This window comes from Leuciscus leuciscus (genome assembly GCF_965113295.1).
Source record: "Leuciscus leuciscus genome assembly, chromosome: 1".
NCBI lineage: Eukaryota > Metazoa > Chordata > Actinopteri > Cypriniformes > Leuciscidae > Leuciscus > Leuciscus leuciscus.
This window is the reverse complement of record NC_138725.1, coordinates 73,015,009-73,039,442: the sequence shown is the minus strand read 5'-3', so window position 1 is coordinate 73,039,442 and position 24,434 is coordinate 73,015,009. Positions and strand designations below refer to the sequence as shown.

Here is a 24,434-nt window from a genome sequence, read left to right as displayed (position 1 = left end):
TATGTCAGATTGAAAATCACGTGAAAATCGGCTAATTCCTGTCACTAGCCAATCAATCGGTGCATCTCTAAAAGATTAGCATTAAAAGTATAATGTTCCGATAGGCTATGCAACAAATTATTATAATGCTATTTCATAACAATACTTATAATAATATAAATATTTTTACGTAAAAATAAAATAAAATAAATAAAAATCGCTTTTTTTTCTTCCAACTTGCTGCGGCCCCCACTTTGAAAACCCCTTGCAAGATTTAATCCATGACAGCCTGGAAAATAGAAGGAGCACTGGCCACTCCATAACTGAGACGAAAACAATCAGGCGCGCTTTCATGATCTCCGTGAACTGGAGCACGTCTCAAAAATGAACTAAAACAACATAGCCTACCTATATAAAGCTTGAAATGTCCACTTTTAAACTAACAAATTTGAATCGAAAGCAAATACCGTCTGATTATGTAATCCGTATGAAAGGTGCATTTCTCTCTAAAGGCGCATCCGTTTTACAGTGCAGATGGAGATATGTTTGCAGCCGACACTGATTTAGAAAACACTAGTTTATTAATAAAAAATTGAAATGCCTCTTTATTTTTTCAGACTCATTTATTATCATTAGCATATAAATCACCTATAAATAACCTCTCTGTATGGTTCCAGCGACATGGCTCTTCTCATTCAGCACTGCGGGGGAAATATAATTTCCGGGTTCTAATTTGGCCTTAGAAAACCAGTAAAATCGACATTCTTTCCATATTAATTTGTGAATATTTTAAATGTTTAATGAAGGGGCAAAAAGTCATAAACAAAAATCTGAAAATACGTCTACATTTTTTTTTTTTTGCAGCATTTGGTGTGTACAGTTCAAATAAAAATTTGGATATTCAACTTTGCGTTTCAAAAATACAACAGCCGTTCATTTTTCGTTTTTTAATTACGGGGTAAAAAAGGAAAAATGAATGGACGCAAAAGTAGCGTACACGGACCTGCAAATATATATTACAAGTTTGTATCTGTCATTGTATTTATGTGAATGGCATTTTACACATTAGTGACTACTTAACTGCAGCTTCAAATTCATAATACAGGTTTGTGACTATTGTCTGCGAGTGCAAATTTCAACATTCAACTTAAGATTTTTATTTTACAGGTTTTCACATTGGAGCTGTGAGTGTAAATGTTCACGTACAAGTACGAATATTTATTGTGCAAGTTCTCAAATTCACATCTACATGCTCTCGAGTTGCTCTCAACGGATAATTGTGCGTGCATTTAATCATTACGATACTAAAGTATTAATAAAGTATACTACAAAAAATCAGATGAGTCCAGAATATGAACGCGTTTAATTTCACGTTAAGCATTTTCCTCCCTATAGAAAATCATTATTAGTACGCTAAGTGTGGCTTAATGCATATTAGAATGCCCCCTTATTATGTCGAAATAACAAGATATTTATGTCGAAATAACGAGATATTATGTCGAAATAATGAGATGTTATGTCGAAATAACGAGATATTATGTCGAAATAACGAGATATTATGTCGAAATAACGAGATATTATATCGAAATAACGAGATGTCGAAATAACGACTTATGTTGAAATAACGAGATACTTTGTCGAAATAACGACTTATGAAATAATGACTTATGTCGAAAAAACGAGATATTTATGTTGAAATAACGAGATATTTATGTAGAAATAACGAGATATGTTGAAATAACGACTTATGTCGAAATAACAAGATATTATGTCGAAATAACAATTTAATATCTCGAAATAACGAGAAGTTTTCTTTTTCTTTTTTTCTCACCTTGCGGTTCAGGGCTTCCGTACTTTTCTGATCATTTTGCATTATTATAATTTTTTTCAGTTTGTGCAATATATTTGTACAAAATTTTTTAATCCGTGACCGCAATACTTTAGATGGGATTTTTATCCCATAAGAGACCCCTCTCAAACAGTGTTGCGCCTTGTTCCGAACGTTGTGTAAGCTACATACACCGGTATTGCGGTATATAAAAAATTCTAGGGCTGTAATCAACCAAAGAAAATCTTGGTCGACTGAAGTCCTGACATTTTCAACAAAAAATCGACAAAAAATTACGTTAGGAAAAAAAACGTTAAATTAATTAGCTGCGCACTGTGCGCAGTACTTGGTAGCCTTGTTGTCCGCCTAAATGAATTATAAATAAACATAAAAACTAGTAGGCTATTTGCAGTATATTAAATCGGTTTTGACCTAATTATTTTGCACTGAAATGAGTCTGACACATGAGTCTGTCGGTTCTGACAGCGTTGCATCAAGTGCACCTGCGCAATATCATAGCTTATGATTTCCGAAAATAGTAGCCTACTATGTTGTCAACTAGTGATATCATCACAATAACTTTTGAGGAATATGCAACATAATTTAGACAATTGTTTTTGTCATATGTATTATAATAACTGACAGACACTATCATTTCAGCCGCTCTGTGCAGCCGCTCTGTGCAGCCGCTCTGTGCAGCCGCTCTGTGGAGCTCAGCTTCGTGGCTGAGACACGAATTAGACTATTAACTTTTTAAAAACAATGCTGCCACACTGCCGATGTCTTTGTTGACATGGTAGAAGAGGACTGACTGACTATGAATTAAACGCTCTCACAATTAAATAAATAATATTCAGCAAACCTTCTAGTAGCCTACTTTCTTCAATCTGTTTCTCTTCGCCAGTGGGTTGTGCTAATCTAAAAGAAGTGAAAGCAAGGGGATGTTCTGAAGACAGACTGTTACCTCTGAAAACACCCCCATTAGCAATTAGTGCTTTCCACCTGATGAAATGAACGCGGCAAAACTGATCAAATGAACGCGGCAAAAAATCGACCAATCAGAATTTTGGTCGAGCCAGAACGTATCGACCAAATAATCGACTAATCGACTGGGAGATTACAGCCCTAAAAAATTCATATCGTAACAAAAATAAAAAACGGTATTTGGTATGAACTGGTATCCCACCCAACATCTACTAAAACCCAAGAAATTAATTTTAATTTAATTGTCAAAATTCAATGTATTATTCTTGTTTTTTCTTGCCACATACAGGCCTGAAATCAAATATGTCATCTAGGAAGAAGAGAAACAGAAACCTGCCTGTGAAATGAGTGTGTATGAGGAGAAAGAGGAGGAGGCTTCTGTTCACACTCCGAGAGCAGCATCTCCAGGATTCAGCTGTGTGTCTATGAAGAGTAACAACTCCATGTTTCATCCCCCTGATCTCAGTGATGGACCATCTTCAGGATTCAGTTGTGTGTCTATGAAGAGTAACAACTCCATGTTTCATCCCCCTGATCTCAGTGATGGACCATCTTCAGGATTCAGCTGTGTGTCTATGAAGAGTAACAACTCCATGCATCATCCCCCTAATCTCAGTGATGGACCATCTTCAGGATTCAGCGGTGTGTCAATGAAGAGTAACAACTCCATGCATCATCCCCCTAATCTCAGTGATGGACCATCTTCAGGATTTAGCTGTGTGTCAATGAAGAGTAACAACTCCATGCATCATCCCCCTAATCTCAGTGATGGACCATCTTCAGGATTCAGCTGTGTGTCAATGAAGAGTAACAACTCCATGCATCATCCCCCTAATCTCAGTGATGGACCATCTTCAGGATTTAGCTGTGTGTCAATGAAGAGTAACAACTCCATGCATCATCCCCCTAATCTCAGTGATGGACCATCTTCAGGATTCAGCTGTGTGTCAATGAAGAGTAACAACTCCATGCATCATCCCCCTAATCTCAGTGATGGACCATCTTCAGGATTCAGCGGTGTGTCAATGAAGAGTAACAACTCCATGCATCATCCCCCTAATCTCAGTGATGGACCATCTTCAGGATTCAGCTGTGTGTCAATGAAGAGTAACAACTCCATGCATCATCCCCCTAATCTCAGTGATGGACTATCTCCAGGATTCAGCTGTGTGTCAATGAAGAGTAACAACTCCATGCATCATCCCCCTAATCTCAGTGATGGACTATCTCCAGGATTCAGCTGTGTGCCAATGAAGAGTAACAACTCCATGTTTCATCCCCCTGATCTCAGTGATGGACCATCTTCAGGATTCAGCGGTGTGTCCATGAAGAGTAACAACTCCATGTTTCATCCCCCTGATCTCAGTGATGGACCATCTTCAGGATTCAGCGGTGTGTCCATGAAGAGTAACAACTCCATGATTATTCCCCCGATGTTCAGTGATGGACCCCCTGACTCTGTGTGAGTATCATTCATATCTGTTAGAGCTGCACGATTCTGAATAAACAACTGAAAAAACAAAACGTAATTTACTAGAGGTTCTGACAAAATGTTAATTGCTGCACTGCAGTCTATTTAAAAAATGTCACTTCTTTTTTAATTGAATGGATCCAAATGAATGTACTGGGCTAAGCTAAGTGCTATCAAAGTGTTGCCGCGCACCAGAGTGATTGAGTGCACGCACTGAGACGAGAGAGGTATGTATCAACTCGTCTTAGTTAAGGGAATAACATAGTTTAATATGAAAAAACAGTGAAGTATCCCTTTAATAAGATAAATCACTCACTCCCTTGGACTTGGTATGGTGACAAATTTCTGAGTAAAAAGCTTTTCTAATGTGAAAACCTATAGAGCGGGGCTTGGCTTTATCCACTGATAAAAATTCAACCAATAACCAGGTTATTTTGGTGAATGGAAACAGGGTATTAGGATCTGAAGAGATGAAAATCCTGTTTTGCTCCTGTTTTCTCTATATTTGCTGTGCGTCTGTGTGGGTGACACATGACAGGTGGTTGGCTAGACCTCAGTCAGGGTAGACGCCATATTGGACTGTCATCGCTAGTGGCCCATGTGACTGTCACTAAAAATCAGTGGTAAAACGTGAGGAAATGCTAGATTTTTTTGTTTTGTTTTTTATAGCTGGCAAAGTTAAAGTCTAATGAAATACACTGACACCTTATTTTTGTCCTTTCAAAAGTAACTGAATGCCCTGCTTCATATATTAGCCTACAGTAATCATAATTGTATTTAAAACATATAAATTGTTTATATACACTAAATGCATATATTTGAAAATAAAAATAAAAAAAATAAAAATAAAAAAAGTTACGTACATAGCCTAGATCTACGCGCCCCCTAAACCCACATAATAAAGATGGACAGTGACATAGAAATTTGCAAAAAATTAAGCATACCTTCCATACAATTATTGAGGTATTATCGAAATATCTAAATTTTAATAACGAGTGATTATTTAACAAAAGGCAAGTAAAACGGTCAGGGTTACATTTTAGACTCTCACACACACCTCTGAAGCGATAGAAAAGTCCTCTGGACCGCATCACTCACAAGACGCAACCTGCATTGGTGTACAAGGCCGAAGTCCACCATTCTCCAGTTGAATGGTTGCTACACACACATAGTTTAGATGTGTCCGTGGTTGATGGCCAACCAACCGCCCACAGCCGGAGTCTAGTCCTGGCAGCATCGCGAGGAAAGATGCACTGGAACTTTTGCACCACGAAAACAAACGCGCGTCCCATCATTGCCTCTCTCATCTACTACGCGATATCACAGTTTGACATGTCTGTCATTGGAAAGTTCCACGTGGTGTCATGAATAATTAAGAGCAAGTGTCTTCTCGTTGGATAAGAAAACTCAGTCACATGAATAATAATGAGACATCGATGAGTCATCAAAGTACTATAGTGCTATGCCACATCACAGCCAGTGACGTGGACACGATGAAGATTTTAAACCCGGAAGATGAAAATAGCTAAATATAAAATTTAACCATTTCCCCCCTACTACCCGAACAAAATATCCCGTTACAGTTCAGTAGTAATGATTTCATGAACTTCTTCACTGAGAAAATAGAAAGCATCAGAACCACAATTGTAAACGTTCAATCTTCAATCGCGCCTTATAATTCAGCTTCAATTATCACCCCGAAAGAACAATTACAGTGCTTTACAACTATAGAACAAAAAGAGTTAAATAAACTTATCACTTCATCTAAAACAACAACATGTTTATTAGATCCTATACCAACTAAACTACTGAAAGAAGTGTTACCTGTAGTGGAAGAGCCTCTCCTCAATATTATTAACTCGTCTTTATCTTTAGGTCATGTTCCAAGAACATTTAAACTGGCAGTTATAAAACCTCTCATTAAGAAACCACAATTAGATCATAATAATCTAGCAAATTATAGACCCATTTCAAATCTTCCATTTATGTCTAAAATATTAGAAAAAGTGGTGTCCGCTCAACTGGGCTCTTTTTTGCAACAAAATGAGATCTATGAAAAGTTTCAGTCTGGATTCAGACCACATCATAGCACTGAAACTGCGCTCGTTAAAATCACAAATGATTTACTTTTAGCTTCTGACCAAGGCTATATCTCAATACTAGTTTTACTTGATCTTAGTGCTGCGTTCGATACTATAGATCACACAATACTCTTAGATCGACTACAAAATTATATTGGTGTTCAAGGACAAGCACTAAGCTGGTTCAAATCATACCTATCTGACCACTACCATTTTGTCTATTTAAATGGAGAAAAATCGATCATAACTCCAGTAAACTATGGAGTGCCGCAGGGATCTGTATTAGGCCCTCTGTTATTTTCAATATATATGATGCCACTTGGAAATAGTATAAGGAAACATGGAATTAGTTTCCATTGTTATGCTGATGACACTCAAATATATATTTCATCACGGCCGGATGAAAACGCTAAATTTTCCAAATTGACAGAGTGTGTTAAAGATATAAAAGATTGGATGACGCGTAATTTTCTTTTATTAAATCCAGACAAGACAGAGGTAATGCTTATCGGTTCAAAAAACCGCCCACAAAACCTCGCACAATACAACTTTAACATCATAGGATGTCCTGTTACTTTATCCTCTACAGTAAAAGACCTGGGTGTTATACTCGATTGCAACCTGTCTTTTGAAAATCATATTTCATATGTTACAAAAACAGCCTTTTTCCACCTTAGAAACATTGCTAAGCTACGTAATATGCTATCAGTTTCTGATGCAGAAAAGTTAGTTCATGCATTCATGACCTCGAGACTGGATTACTGTAATGCTTTATTAGCTGGTTGTCCTGCATCCTCAATAAACAAGCTACAGTTAGTCCAAAATGCCGCCGCTAGAGTTCTTACGAGATCAAGAAAATATGATCATATAACACCGATTTTATCATCACTGCATTGGTTACCTATAAAGTTCCGTATTAATTACAAGGTATTGCTACTGACTTATAAAGCCCTAAACGGCTTAGCTCCAGTCTATTTAACGGATCTTCTATCACCCTATAATCCATCGCGCTCTTTAAGATCACTAAATTCAAGGCTTTTGGTCATACCTAGGATATCCAGAACCACCAAAGGAGGGAGAGCATTTTCACATTTGGCTCCAAAACTCTGGAATAGTCTTCCTGATACTGTTCGTTGCTCAGACTCGCTCTCCCAGTTTAAAACTAGATTAAAGTCGCATCTCTTCAGCCAGGCATTCATATAATCACACAGTTCAAACTACAATCCGGCCTCTAGCTCATAAATGCCAGAGGAGAACTGGCCCCCGACTGAGCCTGGGTTCTCCCAAGGTTTTTTTTTTCTCCATTAGGTCACCTGATGGAGTTTTAGGACACCATTAGGTCACTTGATGGAGTTTTTCGGTTCCTTGCCACTGTTGCCTTTGGCTTGCTCAGTTGGGGATATTTTGGGGATATTGAATTTAATTTTATCAATCAATAAATTCCTCTTGAAACAAACTTTGTTGTAGTATTTGAATTTAATACTGTGAAGCTGCTTTGATACAATCTGTATTGTGAAAAGCGCTATACAAATAAACTTGACTTGACTTGACTATTAAAGGTTGTATCAGTGATTTCAGGCCCCCCCAAAAAATTATCACATTCATCTAATCTTTCCTAATGATCCGCTAGCTGCCCGCCCCATAAGCAGGCCGTCAAAAAAACGCGTCTCTGTAGGCAGCCTAGGCTCTGAGATCTGACCACAAAAACAATTGGTTTCACCAACCACTCAAAACCAAAACAAATAGTGTTCCAACCAATCACCGACAAGGGGGAGGGTGTTGTGAGGTTTTGAGCCAGCTTCTTCTTCAGCTCCAACTTCGCGTGCAGCCGTGCGCGAGCACAAAACCTCACAACACCCTCCCCCTGTCGGTGATTGGTTGGAACACTATTTGTTTTGGTTTTGAGTGGCTTTGATTTAAACAACCTTTAAATCTAACAGATGCTAACATTGTCTTCAATGGTGTTCAACACACATACCTCTGTTAAAATCTCAGAAAATTTCGTTTAAGGTTTCATGACCCTTTAAGACCTGATGGACAAATCTGATATGACACCATATATTTCCCCAACTGTTTACTTTCACCTAAGACATAACCGACTGTGTTTACATAAATATGAACTGTGATGGGCATTTTCGACACATTTTTTGTGTGTATTTGATCATGTAGAGGCACAATAAGACGTGTGTGCTTCAGTTATCTTTTGTGTCTTATTGTGTTTGAAGAATTTAACATTGCTTGAATGTTTAAACTGCCTAGACTTAAAAATGCATGCAAATATAGATTTTTTGTAACGATGCAGTACTGACACAATCGGGCCAGTGATATTTCCATCTACTGTCCCGAGTTCTCAGGAAGAGACATGGGCTTACAAATGCAAAGCAATTGAAGAATTAGTGGTAAAATTTGTCCTCAACATTACAACCACAACCTTTTGTTTATAGCTCTTAAATTGCATTAATAGCAAATGGGCCAATGTGGTGTATTTTTCTGGCTTCAGAAATGATCTGAAATAAATCTCTGTTTTTCTCAGTATCATCAGCAGGAAGAGAAAGAAAGCAGCATCTCCAGTATCCAGATGTGTATCAAAGCAGAGTAACAGATCCATGATTCACCCCACTGATCTCTGTAATGAAGCCGTGCCCTTTGACCCTGTGTGAGTATATTCGTCTACACTTAAAAATGAATTCATTACCCTTACTTAATTTAATTTAGGAACGTTTTTAAACTAGATTTAATTTACTTCATTCAAATGAAGTCATTTTCATTGGGTCAACACAATTTATTAGGTTTGTCAAACTAAATCTTCTTACATCATTCAATTTTATTTTGTTGATGCTATTAAACTTAATCAATTTACTATTATTTAATTGTCTTAGATTGGTCTAACTTATATTGTTTTATTAATTAACTAATATTTAATTAATTTACTTATATTGGTCTAATTTGAAGATCTAGTATAACTGTAATGAAATTGACACTTTTAGGAATTATGTAATTTTTATTACTTTAGAATCAATAATACAGAAAAAAAGTGGCCTGAAAATATCTGACTATATCAATACATGATATGAATCAAAGAAATATGCCTAATAATTAGCCTATAGGTTCATAGAGCTCAAATAAATACACATTGTTTAAAAGCATTACATATGAATACTTGTATTATATTAATTTAAAAGGAAAGTTTAATGTTACTTGTCAATTAATATAATAATTATATGAATATATTATATGAATTAAAAGTAATTGTATTTTATATAATATAAATATAGTTTAATAAATAATTAGCAAAAGATGAGCAATTTTGTCTCTAAAGTTTTTTCACTATAAACTGCTTTAATTTGGAGCGAGAGATACAGGGGGAGTCTCTTTATCGCATCAGATACGTGTCACTTTACTCACAGCTGATTGGTCCAGTTTGGGTTTGCTATCTCTAACCCAGAATAAAACCTTTTACAATAAAACCTGCTGTAACATCTGTTTCACACATACTCCGTTTGCAGTGTGTGTTTTTTTCCGTACCCAGGCTAACAGGTTATAGCGTTCACACTGCACACGGATGTGGTTCCACAATGCGTTCCAGGAGCGGTGCGTCTGCAGCGATCATTTCCACACAGAGTCTATTTTTGCTGCACTGCACGCGCTGAATTAAAGTGACAGCGCATGGTTCGTGGTCAAAATGAACACAGATTGACATGAAAATGTAGTAATTTCACCATGAATGCATTTAATTAAATATATACTATAAATAGTAATAATTAAATTATACTACTATTTTTCACAGTCATCTTGTACTTTAAACCCGGGGTAAATCAAAGAGAAGCAAAACACCTACCATGAGTTGCAAAAATAACTAATGCGGTTACATTTTTTATTTTGAAATACACTATGCAGTTTGTTATATTATGTGTGGACAAGGGCCTTGCATCTCCTGAAAGTGATAATCACGTGACAGGCTGGTGGTACAAGAACTACACTGAACAAGAAAGCTGCACAATGGATGACACTCGTTGTTGAAGTGGAGAAACACAGTTCTGTACGACCCATGGGTCTTTTTATATAAAGATTCAAATGCTAAAGAAAAAAGTATTTGTTATATTTAATAAATAATCTTTAAAACTCACTCTGGAATCTGTGGTCCCATCCCCCCAACAAGGGCAAGAAGGGTCTTGGTTAATGGTTACCATGACTACGATCAGATAAGTTGGTTTTATTGCTGTTAAAAATGTGGTCACATGGAAAAACAGAGGCCATAGGAAAGACCCACAGCCCTTAAAACAGACATTTTCTGCATCAATTTATGGACGAAATGATCTATAAATGAACATGCACCCCAGGGCACTATGTGAATGATTTACTGTCTTGTGTACTAGTATGTCTTTGATACTACAGTATGTATTTTATGATACAACCAACGGTCAATGTAACCCCACCGGTAACGTGTCTCCGATCTAATTAATCATAATTTAATGACTCACACTTTAGTGTACATCACCTTCTCTTAGAATGCAGTGTGTGTTTGTTAAATCTATCTGAGTATGAATGGACACAAATGACAAGGCCTATGTCTAACCACACTTGAGATAGTCAAAAATCCTCCCAACAGAGGAATCTCCCGCTTGGAAATTCCCCCTTTCCTATTGGTTGAGCCAACCCTGAAAGATGGGACCTTTCTCAGGCTTTAAATGGTCTCTACACAAGCCCTCCCTCTCTCTTCTGGTCTTCACTGCTGCTTCTTCGGGTTGATGTCTGTGGGGACCTGGCCCCGGCAGGCCATGACCACCGCCTGCTATACCTTCACTCTCCCAACAGAGTCAGACTGTATTTTCTTCAATCCAACTCAGAAGGAAACTGCAACTTTACCGTCACTGAATGGGCAACACTCAACTCTTCCGAATTCCTCACTCCTTGGTTGCCTGCGTGGCCTCTCCGGCCCAATCACAATCTGCATGTGCTCAGCCATGTGCTCATGGAGAGAGAGAAAACCTTCAACCAGAACAGAGTCAAACTAACCATGCAAGTTCATCACATCTTCTTCATCCAACGGAGAAGAAAACGATTGCAACTTCAACATTTGACACTCACAGAACCATCAGCATCCTTTTCCAAGATCTTCAAGTATTGTTTCCACTGCAAAGGCCATGCAAGTATACATTTAAGGAGGTGCTCTGGAAATGATGAGCTGATGGTTCTTTTCATGGTTAAATGGATCTTTTCCATAGTTCCATTTCCTGATTCTGGTTCCATTTTGTCCTATGCGAAAACTATGCATACTATATGTGTGTTTAGATTAGTTTAGATGTTTGTGATTTAGTTAATAAAACTTGTGCACAATACGTATTTGGTTCTGATTCTCTGCTTGCAACAAAGTTTATTTTAAGATCTTGATCTTGTTACAGGCTCTAAGCGCCGTACATGCTATGAAATAATTATTTTTCTATGGCCATGAAAGATACGCTTTTCTTAGAATAAAAGAATAATCAAAAGAGTTTGTTGGACGAACTGATTAATTGATTGTAATATTAATTTAGCTACATCAAGTGAATCAAATTAACTGACCCAAATATTCATTATTAATCATAACAAGTTATGAGTTATTATTAATAATTCCCCTTTGAGCTAACTCGTTACAAAGTTTTGGATTTGAAATGTTGTTTGTGGTATACAGCGGATCAGTTGCACACTGCTAACGTGGCATATGTGAAAGCACATGAGCGCGTGCTTCTCCTGCACCGCCAACACACTGCAACACAAACCGCATACACACTGCAAACAGAGTATGTGTGAAACCGGCGTAAGTTACCATGGCGATAAACACTGCTAAAAACCAATCCATCTTTTTGAGCCCGAAAAACTAATCTTAAACTAATCTTGAACTTACCTGGGTAGAAACTGAAACCGGCTTTGTGCAACAGGCCACAGGAGTAGCATCTTTGCCCAGCCCTTCACTATGAACAAGGTTTGTTGACTATAGCCTCCTTTAACTCAGATATGGCAAACAATCTTAAACACATCTAAATATCGATAGAAATAATACTTGCATGGATCTTTGTTGCTGAGCAAGAATGCGTCTGTGTGTGTGTGATGGTCCTCGGTGTGTTCGTGAGTTTGAAGCGCTCTTTCCATTCTTCCGGAGAGCACGTCATTCGCAGGAAGTTTAAAAGGTTTACTTGAACCCGGAGATAGAAATGAATGAGCACAGAATATTAATTTTCTTAAAATTTATTTTAACTTTATTTATTTTACTTAACTTCATTTATAATTAAATCTCTATTTAATAAACGTCATGTAAGTTTATATAAGTGCCTCTTGTAACAAGTTGTCTCAAAGGGGAAATATTAATAATAACTCATAATTATCAATTATGATTAATTAATATTTGGGTCAGTTAATTGGATTAACTTGAGGTAGCTTCATTAATATTACAATCAATTAATCAGTTCCAACGAACTCTTTTGATTATTCATTTATTCTAAGAAAAGCGTATCTTTCATGGCCACCGAAAAATAATTATTTCTTAGCATGTACGGCGCTTAGAGCCTGTAACATGATCAAGATCGTAAAATGGACTTTGTTGCAAGCAGAGAATCAGAACCAAATACATATTGTGCACAAGCACTGGGTGGAGAAGATATGACGAACTTGCATGGTTATTTCGACGCTGTTCTCATGGCTGGAGGGCAGATTGTGGCCTGCCGGCCCTGGGCCGGAGAGAGCAAAGGGCAAATGATGGGAGTTGCGATGGACTTCTTCTGCATTGAATGAAGACGTTGAACTCCTGAGGTTGTCCTTGATGCTGTTGTGGTTGAGAGAGTTCTCTCTCTCCTGCGTGAGCACATGGCTGGTTGTTAGTTGAAGCCTGCAGCCCTGGGGCCTGCTGAGGCCACGCAGGACAGCACGGCACCCTGAACGTTACGAAAAGCCAAGAGTTGATCGTTGCAAGAGTGATGGTAAGGTTACAGTTTTCTTCTTGGTTGGATTGAAGAAAAGACAGTCTGACTCCTTTGGGAGAGTGAAAGGATAGTAGGCGGTGGTCTTGGCCTGCTGGGGCCCTTGGGCCCCCGTGGGGGGTGGGGGGGGGAGTCCCCACAGGATCAACCTGAAGCAGCAGCAATTGAGGCCAGAAGAGAAGAGAGAGAATGGTCACTGTGGACTTGTCTCTAATAAAGCATGAGAAAGGCCCCACCTCTCTGGGTTTGCTTGACCAATGAAAAGGGTGGAATTTCCAAGCGGGAAGATTCCTCTGCGGTTGATTTATGAATCTTTGTTTTAAGCGTGCTCATTTCCAATGGCAGCTGTATTGGTTTCTGATGACGAAACTAAGAAAGATTTTTGTAATATTAATGTGTTGCGCAGCTATCGGCATCTCATGTACACAATTATTTCGATCTTCAAAGTACCAATTTATAGAGACCAAACATGGTATAGGTGAAGTTACATTGACAGTTGGTTCTATAATAAAATACATAGTATCAAAGAGATAATAGTATCAAAAGATAATAGTATTAACCCCCTGAGGTCTACGGTATCGCCGGCGATACCAGCTCGCTTTTTTTTTATCAATGTAAAAGAAACTCATAAATACTCTGTTGACACATGTTTTCCATAGGAGTTTCATACATCAATCGATTCTGTTAAATGTGTATTATTTTTGTGTATACTCACAATAAAAACAAAGTGTTGTGCTTTTTGCCAAATAAAGAAAAATAAACACGAAGCGAGTTCTGCCTTCTCTCTGCCAGTGAAGTCCGAAAATGAACAATAACTCAGCGAATACTCAGTCAAACAGGCATACAGACACACAGGCATGAAGCTTGAATTCTCTTCTTTTAAATGAAGTAATTTATATAAAAAACAAATATTCTCATCTTGTGAAATCTGTATTAAAAGAGAGCAATTCCAGTCGAGCTCATCTCATCTCATTACGTTTTAATCGGCCCCGCCCACGGAGAGCGCGCGCTATTCAAACGCAAATGACTGAGACGATCCCATACAAACTGTGAACGCCCACATATCAGCTCGAGAAAACACATCAAGTTTATTCAGATAAGTGTACTTGTCTACACTGTCTCGCAGCGCTGTGAGGAATAATAATAATGGAAAACTTACCTCAGAAGTGCTGGTATTTCGAGGAGCAACGGATGGAATAATGTAGTAAGTTTTTTTTTTTCATTCTCAAGTAAATCGCGTTTCTGTGTGAATGAATAAACGCAGAGATGCGCTGTTTACCACAACTCGCAAAAAGACGGTTTAAATTTGAATTGCGTTTCTGTGTGTGAATGAATGATCTGCTTTTAGCAAACTATTTTGCTATACTGAGTAAAATCGATTGAAATATGTTGAAATAAAATGTATTTGTATAAGCAACGTTTTAAACTGCAAATTAACATTTATATTCCTTATAATAAAAACGAAAGACCTATTTTACAGACAAATGAAAGACAACATTTCGTTGATTAGTTTTGGATAGATTACACATTTTTACTGTAAAATATCTGCCACCTCAAATAAGCTTTTGTTTGCCAATTTTTGCTAATATGTTAAATATAGTATGTTTTGTCAATGTAGGCTATATTCGAAGTAATGAATCCTTAACTTTGAAATATGTATGATAAAATGTATACTTTAGTTTTTACAAAGAAAGATTACACTTCAATTGTTGTTGTAATTGTAACCTTTTTAATAAAAAAATATATATTTACAAGGTAGATGTAAACAAATTTTAAAAGGTAAATATAAGCATTTTCTTTAAATAATTTTTATTGTGTTTTATTATTGACAAATTTGGGGAGAGGATACATATTCCAAAACTGAAAATACAGTATGAGAATTAACTGCACAATTAATAGACATGTTTTCCTTGGATATTATACAATTTGCAAGCAAAATTTGTAAAAAAAAAAAAAAAAAATTGACATGCGTGAACCAATTTGGTAGAATATATATATATATATATATATATATATATATATATATATATATATATATTGCTCTTGCATTCTTTCTTGTGGCTATACGCTGATTTCACGCAGCCGTTATTTTGAAATCGAAAGCGAGGCTCCGGTGGGAAGAAAACCGGAAGTGTCGCCTTTAATCACAGGAGAGTCGTGAATGTGATGGCGTATTGTTGTGTTTAATGATGTTTTGTCAATTCTAAAAATGTACAAACATTTCTTTCGTACTTTAGACTATATACAGTGAAATTCATTTATAAATAAAATATTTTTTTTATATATAATTCAGAATGTAAAAAACGAAGCAGGAATGAACTATATACATATCCTATATTGGATATTAACATCCAATAGTGTAAATCGCGGCAGCAGCTTCAGGTTGGTCATCCAAGGCATTGTTGTTTATCTTTACTTCCGGGGTTCTTCCCACCGGAGCCTCACTTTCGATTTCAAAATGGCGGCTGCGTGAAATCAGCGTATAGGTGACACACCTGAATGAATGGCTCATTAAGTATGCGGGCCCCATTGTCTCCACAGGTGTGAACCACTACATATGCATGATGCTGTTGAATGGTTGACGCCCCTTGCGCATATTGCCTTTACAAACAAAAAGTGTTTTACAAGATTTAAATCAATGTATTGTGTTATGTGAATGATAAGGGCAGGATGATTTTCACATCATTTTGAAGAAAAAACTCTAGGCAAAGACATCAATTAGTCAAAAGTCTTATTGACACGTATTTAGTATGTGTTTTGTGGCCTTATTTCAGAAACTTTAGTTTTTAGTTTTTTCAATAACCATGCATAAACATTATTCTCTCAAAAATACAAACATGTACATGCATGTTGCTCACATATTATGATAGCCCTGTTTGTGCTAAATAGAGTGTAATTATACCTTTGCCATTAATATGTTTATAAGCAACTGAAAAAAGCACAAATGTCAGGGCATGTCAGAACATCTGAAGGACCCCAAAAACCCCTCAGACCTCAGAGGGTTAAAAGACACAACACAAGACAGTAAATCATTCACAAAATGTTCAGGAATGCATGTTAATTTCATGTTAATCAGTTCATCGATAAATGAATGCAGGAGAGTCTGTTCTAATATCTGTAGGTCTTGTGGCAGAGGCCCTGTTCACATTGCTAAGAGTCATAAAACCAACTTATCTGATCGTGGTCATGGTAACTAAGACCTTCTTGCCCTGTTTGGGAGGATGGGGCCACAGATCCCAGAGTGAGTTTTAAATATAATTTGTTAAACTATAACAGATACTTGTGTCTGACTTGTCTCAGTCGTTACACTCTATAATAAACACACATAAGTGAGCAAAGACATCTAGACAAGTACCTGACACTGATATTAAAATGGCAGTCTTCGCAATTTCCATGATTTGGCTCTGTTTATTAATTTTATAATTTAATTTTTTTGTCAAATTCCATCCATGTTGAAATGAAATGAAAGCATGCGAATGAGGAGAAGCGTTAATATAATACAATATCGGCAATCATTGACATTCACATTTGATGGTATTAGATTTCTCAGAGGACCGTTCAGTTTGCTGAAAAAGAATAGATAATTTTTACTGGAATTTTTAGGAAGGTTGTGTGAGAAAAACACAGACATGGCAGATTCAGACTGGATTAAAAAGTAAAGTACATCTGTGAAACACATATTTCTCTAACGTCCCCCTGGAAAACTAGTCCTGTCCGAATAGGGCTAAAGACACATTTACACCTCATGAAAAGGATTTATTTTACCGTGGTGTTAAGGATCCACCAGTTTTGATGGTCAGCTGTTGGAAGTGGTGATAAGCAAACCCTAAAATAGGAATTTGTCAGACACCTTCGAGAGTTGTGAGGGATCATTTTGAACATTGTAGAGGAACTGCTTTAAGTGCCGTGTGGAGACGTGTCTGCCCTGGATGACTCAGTGATTCTGGGTAAAATGCTGAAAAAGCTGTCGATGGTGCAGATCAGTGACTACTGTTTATAAATGCTTGCAAATATAATTGACAGGACTGAATGATTAGGCTCCTTCCAAAACTACATTTAGAACTACATTTCTTTGTTGAATGGTGCTTTCTTATGCATCTCTCTATCATTTTGGATGTCCATTTACACAGAAGCGACACACTGGATTTTTGTCACAGGTTTTTTGTATTGACAGTCTTGTATTGACAGTACTCCTTTAAATAACAGATCTTTACAGATCTTTATCTGCCCCCAAATGCCTGTTGTGCACCATAAACCTACAGTAGTGTTTCTGAACTATGGACCCCCTCTCCCTTATCTGACACATCCAATTCAGGTACAGAAGTTTCCTCTAACGAGCTGATGACAAGCACGCCTGCATGTACTAAAGTATTTAGCAAGGAGACTATCACTGTGCTGAAGTAAATATAGTCTTAATAGTGTTTGGGCAATCGTCTACTCTTCAGCACAGCAGTAACCCCAAAAACTCACACATACCAGAAAACCTTTGAAATTCCAAAATAATACAACATTAAACACTAACAGATCTCCCCATATTCATATTGTGCAAAACTCTTGAAAGAACACCTAATTTTAACATTTACTCTCCTTTAAAAGTCAGAAGCAAAGCATGCTGGGAACTAGAAATGTTGTAACCACTGATTGTAACTCATTCTGTGAATATGTGAGTGCAATACATTCACATTTATATGGGAACATGTATGTGCAATATATGTACATAATAAAGGATGAAACGTTATGAATATTACAATTAGTAGTAATGCTATTTTTGTCTTCATTTCTAAATATTTTATGTATAAATTAGGGCTGGGAATCGATTAAAAAAAATTAACTAATTAATTGCACAATTTCTGTAATTAATTGCAATTAATTGCGCTTCCCCAGGCTTGTAATCATCAATATTTAAACTTAGAATCACCTAATTAAACAACACAGGAAAAAAAGGGAACAGAAAATAGCCCTATATTAAAATATTAAACATCAATATATCAATATATTATTCTTTTTCAATAATCAATCAACATAATCAATTTAACAGATTATTATTATTATTATTTTATTAATTATTAAAACAAAATATAGTCCTACAAAGCTATTATTACCAGAGCATGTGATCAGAGCAGGTCATTTTACCATTGTTGCCCAGCATGGCTATACCAGCTCAGCAAACAGAAGTCAACAGAGAAATTTCACGTTACTTGAGTGGACTTTACTTTTCCAGTGCTTAGTACATGATTGAAGCCTTTGGGCCGTTAACGACAGAGCCGCCCACACACACACACACGGAACGGAGAGCTCGCCGCTGCTGGGCCATTAACGACAGAGCGAGCCGACACACACACAAACATGTACATGTACACCGACCGACCGACACACACACACACACACACACACACACACACACACACACACACACACACACACACACACACACACACACACACACACACACTCGCACGCGCGGAGCACAGAGCGCGACGCACATACCGAGCGGAAAAGACCCGCTCATGAAAGCTGCCCGAGAATGAAACCTGACCGCCGAACATGGAGGGGCGGGACGGCATATTTCGGCCTTTTTAATAGCAGACGCAACAGGAAATCATTAAAACGAGGCAAAAAAAAAAAGTGCTGCGTCAATTGCGTTATTTTTTTTTAACGCGTTAAACATTTCAAATTAATCGCAAAGATTAACGCGTTAATTCCCCCAGCCCTAGTATAAATATATACATACATGGCCAATGGATATATTGCAGTATTTTGAAAAATATAACATATCATTTTGTAATATCGCATTGTATTTTGTAGTATATTGCCATATGTTTTTGTTCCGTAAGTAGGGAGACATACAAGTTGTGCAATATTAGAGGGGGACAGAACCTTGAGGAACTTTTTCTGGAAATCAACTGTAAATGTAAAAGAGGTTTATTAAACAAACACTTCTTTATCATTGTGGTTGTGGTATGATTTTAAATAACATCTTTCAATATTAAAGATATTTTAATATTTTTTCTATTTTGAATAATGTCTTTTCTGTTTGTCTCTCAATGTTTTTTTTTTAGTGATTGGAGAGCTGACCAGATCAGATATGTGTCCTGTCAGACCAGCACATCCTCCTGTCAGAAACACATCAGTCATCATGACACAGAAGCAGCCCTGCAGCTCGATTCTCACCAACCAGTGCATGATGATCTTCAGAGAGTCAAAGACCAGCACAAAACCAGCATGAAGAACAGATATGAGAGGGTTTTTGAGGGAGTCAAACTACAAGAGAATCAGACCCTCCTGAACAGGATTTACACACAGCTGTACATCATAGAGGGAGAGAGTGAAGGAGTGAATGAAGAACATGAGGTGTTACAGATGGAGAAAAGTTACAAGACACTCCAAGACACTCCAATCAACTGCAATGACATCTTTAATCCTTCACCTGAACCTGGATATGAGGAGAAGAAAGACAAAATCAAGACTGTTCTTACTAAAGGCATCGCTGGAATTGGAAAAACCGTCTCTGTGCAGAAGTTCATTCTGGACTGGGCCGAGGGAAAAGCCAATCAGGATGTAGATTTCATGTTTGTTCTTCCATTTAGAGAGCTGAACTTGATTAAAGATCATCAGTACAGTCTTCACAGACTTCTGCTGGACTTTCATCCTGAACTTCAAGATCTGGGCTCAGAGATGTATGATGAATGTACAGTTGTGTTGATCTTTGATGGTCTGGATGAAAGCAGATTGACACTGAAGTTTTCAGACAGTGAGAAAGTTTCTGATGTGACTGAGTCTTCATCAGTGGGTGTGTTGATGTCAAACCTCATGAAAGGAAATCTGCTTCCTTCTGCTCTCATCTGGATCACCACCAGACCAGCAGCAGCCAATCAGATCCCCTCTAACTACATCAACCGTGTGACAGAAATTCAGGGATTCAATGACCCTCAGAAGGAGGAATATTTCAGCAAGAGAATCAGTGATGAGCATCAAGCCAGCAGAATCATCACACACATCAGAAAAGCAAGAAGCCTCCACATCATGTGCCACATACCCGTCTTCTGCTGGATCTCAGCCACTGTGCTTCAAAACATCCTGAAACAAGATCTCAGTGCAGAAATCCCTCAAACTCTGACTGAAATGTACATCCACTTCCTCCTCATTCAAACTCATATGAGGAACCAGAAGTATGAAGAGAGAGATCCAGATAAACTCTTGCAGTCCAACAGAGAAGTGATTGTGAAACTTTCTGAACTGGCTTTTAATCAGCTGATGAAGGGAAATGTGATGTTCTATGAGGAGGACCTGAGAGAGAGCGGCATAGACGTCACTGACGCCTCAGTGTATTCTGGGATTTGCACTGAGATCTTTAGAGAGGAATCTGTGATTTATCACAGGAAGGTTTACAGCTTTGTACATCTGAGCTTTCAGGAGTTTTTTGCAGCACTGTATGTGTTTTTCTGCTTTTTACACAAGAACAGTGAAGTTCTGAAAATGTTCCTCACAGGAAAGTCCAGAACTCAGTTTGAGAATGTTCCTCTGGATGTGTTTCTGAAGGGAGCAATGAATAAAGCCTTGAAGAGTGAAAATGGACACCTGGATCTTTTCCTTCGATTTCTTCATGGCATCTCACTGGAGTCCAATCAGAGACTCTTACAGGATGTGCTGATTCACACAGAGAACAACCCAGAGAGCATCAAGAAAATAATCCAAAACCTCAAACGAGGTCAAAAAAACAATGTCAGTCCTGAAAGATGGATGAATCTGTCACACTGCTTGATTGAGATGAAGGATCATTCTGTTGTTAAAGAAATGCAGACATTTTTAAACTCTGAAACAAAAACAAAAAGTCTTTCTCTTGCACAATGCTCAACTTTGGCAAACATGATCCTGATGTCAGAGGAGGTGATGGATGAGTTAGACTTTATGAAGTACAAATTCAAATCAAAAGATGGAAAATGGAGACTGTTACCTGCTGTGAGGAACTGCAGAAAAGCTCTGTAAGTGTGAAAATATGAACATACAGTACTTACAGTATATTTGGGTCAATGACATGACGTGCATAGCCGACCTGGGAGATGGGTGAGTCGAGAAAGCAAACTTTGTCGACCTCCTTCATCATGGCCAGGTTCAGCCAGAGCGTCCACGTTAGTGCATGTTAGTAATCGTCTGCCCATGGGATTATTTTTATTATTTATATTATTTTATTATCTGCATAATCATATAAAAGATGTATTGACATATAAGGTCGGCTACATAATGAAGTCTTGCAATCTTTTGGGGACACAAGCTCACCAACACGCCTTTTAATCAGAATACTCCCTGTTTTCAGATTTGCAGACTGTAAACTCACTGATCAGCACTGTGAAATAGTGGCTTCAGCTTTACAATCATCAAACTCCCCCCTGAGACAGCTGGATCTGAGTAACAATGATCTGCAAGATTCAGGAGTGGAGCTGCTCTGTGCTGGACTCAAGCATCCAAACTGTGAACTCAACATACTGAGGTTTGACTTTTTTTCTTATCAGTTCGTCATACAGATAAGTGTTTGAAATGGTTAAGTGTCTTGCATCGCACTTTTGTGATGTAATGCTGCTTTAACTGTCGGGAAGAAGTCTGCCGCGGAGCTCACTTCAGTACAGGCTCGTCAAAAGTGCTAAGGTAGTGCTCGTGAGCACCCTTCTGAATCCTAAAATCACAAATGGGACACCAACGGACACGCGCATGCGGCAGCCATTGTAAATTCACAAACCAAAAGTGCATGTGAAGTGTGCCATTTGGGACCGCGCCCATGGAGCTTCACCTATTAACAGGTTATATTGATTTTGCCATGGCGCTCGTGTCTGGCGTAGACAGTGTTAAAGCGAAATAGGCATTTGCTTACAGTTTTGCTTCAACGGGGCTTCGACGGTAATGTCTTTGTCAGGTTGGTTTGCCTTTGTTTGCATGGTGCTTTGTACAATGCGAAGGACGATTCAATTCAGGGGCGGATTTGCAGCGGTAAATGGGATATAGGCTATCCATAGTTTAGGCAAGGTTCGGTTACAAAGTTCATTATGAAATTGGTCAAATCATCTAAAAACAATTAGGGATAGTTTAAAGTTAATTAATTATGAAATTAGTTAATATATAAAGATACTTAATAGCAGCAGAAGTAAGAAATCAATGTAGATGTGTGAGGGTCCAGTGAAAAAGCGTTGCTGGTAGTGAACTCGATACACCGTGTCACACTGTGAACGCGACAAAAGATTGTGCAAATTTGTTTGTTTTTCGTATTGAAGTACGTCAGAAATAGAAATTTGTGTTACTCGCATTGCGACGCGTTCAGCGTAGAAGCTTCACCTATTATAATATGTTCCATTGATTTTGTCGCGTCGTGCCACTCGCGTTGGCGTGGTCACAATATAGACACTAAGTGAAATAGTAATTTGCTTACATTTTCGCTTTTCATTAGCTTAAAGGTATGTATTAGGTTAAAGGTAAGTATTTTCACCACAGTTTCATTGATTAACGATAACTACCTCTTTCTACTACCGAGAGCATGAAGCAGTATTTCAACATAAACCTCATGCAAAACATTCAACGATACGTTATTTCCAAAGGAGGAGGTTTATTAGCATGAGGAAACCAAGAACTGTTTGTCTGCCTACTTAATAAAAAATACATAAATGATAAGTAGTAGAATGCAGTCGTCTTAGCGCTACAATGAAAAGCATAATCAAAAAAGAAAAAAGTAATTGGTAAGAGGATAATGACAGTGACTACTATTAAATGACAAAGAATTTAAAACTATTTGTTCAGGTGGTTGCTGTGAATTCTTTTCTTCTCTATTAGCTTGCAACATGATATCCTGTTTGTTAATGACACACATAGTGCACATTTCTACCTTGGTAACTTTGAGCTATATTGCTCAGGCACAAATAGCTATTTAGGTCATTAGTTAAATAAACTAAGAGTACAGCACCCAGGAACACATTGCTAAGCCACTAGCGTTAAGCCATTCTGGCAAAGCAGGCCCAGGCACACATACATAGTGAACATGCGGTTCTCATGGCTCTCTGGAGCAGCAGCAGAAGTACACATGTCTTGGCAATAGATGTGCTTGTCTTGGGGAAAGCCTCTTGCACTAGCCGTGCACACTCCGTCACACCAACACTGGAACTGGTTCTCTATTGATCCGTTGACCACAATGATGATTGTAGAGCAGAGTGAAACAAACGTCTGCTCGGCTCCGAAGCGAAATCTTGATGTGAGTATTGCACGCAGACCCTTATATACCCAGAATATCGGGGGTGTGGTCACTAGCCAACGTGCATTGTTTCATTCATTTACCACTTGAAGGTGATTGGGCTCTCAGGCGAGATCCCAATTCATCAATCACAGACGATTAACGTTGAACATAACTGACTGATAGAGAACTTAGCATCACAATTGGATATAAGTATTTACATTAATGTTGTATGCAAACAGCTTCTTATCAGAAACATAAGACAATACACACAATGCTCTCAATCAATTTCTAACTACGTATATAGTTTTAATGCTATGATTTTTTTTTATTGTTGCCCTATTTAGATTGTCTGGCTGTAATCTCACTGATCAGTGCTGTGAAATTGTGGCTTCAACTCTACAATCATCAAAATCCCTCCTGAGAGATCTGGATCTGAGTGACAATAAACTGCAGGATTCAGGAGTGAAGCTGCTGTTTGATGCGCTCCTGACTCCAACCTGTCAACTCAACATACTGAGGTATTTAACTCTTCTGTGTAAAATATACATGTAGAATATAAATGTTACAGGTAATACTGACATAGTTAAATAAAACATTAAGATATGTCTGTTTCTGTGCATCACTGTACTGAAAAGACATATGTAAACAAATTTGTGATTGGGAATGATTTTCAGCTCAAAAAATTAAATAAATAAATAAATTAAATTACCAGTTACAATTGAAGAAGTTTTTTAAAGAAGCCCTAGCATTTCTCTCGCATTACACATAAAGGTGACTGGCACCATTCGTGTCTGACTCAAATTTAATATTGCATGGGGTAAAGAAATCTGATCAGTTATCTGGATACAGAAGCTTCTTGATGTGGACAAATGTGAAATGTTCTGATTGGTTGATGATCTGATCTTCCTGATGAGATCACGGTGAT

General features: G+C 37.7%; 2 protein-coding genes across 6 annotated transcripts in view; one reads left to right on the top strand and one right to left on the bottom strand.

The window, feature by feature from the left end:
- Positions 1-24,434, bottom strand: part of LOC309509895 (uncharacterized protein) — a 328,406-nt gene that overhangs the window by 58,370 nt on the left and 245,602 nt on the right. The gene's annotated exons all lie outside the window — the stretch shown is intronic.
- LOC309510268 (NACHT, LRR and PYD domains-containing protein 3-like) lies at positions 3,050-24,339 on the top strand. 4 transcript variants are annotated; one of them, XM_082185048.1, is made up of 6 exons: positions 3,050-4,015; positions 4,241-4,253; positions 8,877-8,999; positions 19,356-21,278; positions 21,611-21,784; positions 23,854-24,337. In XM_082185048.1, exons 1-6 carry the CDS (start codon positions 3,136-3,138, stop codon positions 24,059-24,061), a joined length of 3,321 nt encoding a protein of 1,106 aa, XP_082041174.1. In that variant the 5' UTR covers positions 3,050-3,135; the 3' UTR covers positions 24,062-24,337. The 4 variants fall into 4 exon arrangements, with proteins under 4 accessions (XP_082041174.1, XP_082041173.1, XP_082041172.1 ...); XM_082185047.1 differs by lacking the exon at positions 4,241-4,253 and having other exon boundaries at positions 3,050-4,187; positions 23,854-24,339; XM_082185046.1 differs by having other exon boundaries at positions 3,050-4,253; positions 19,380-21,278; positions 23,854-24,339.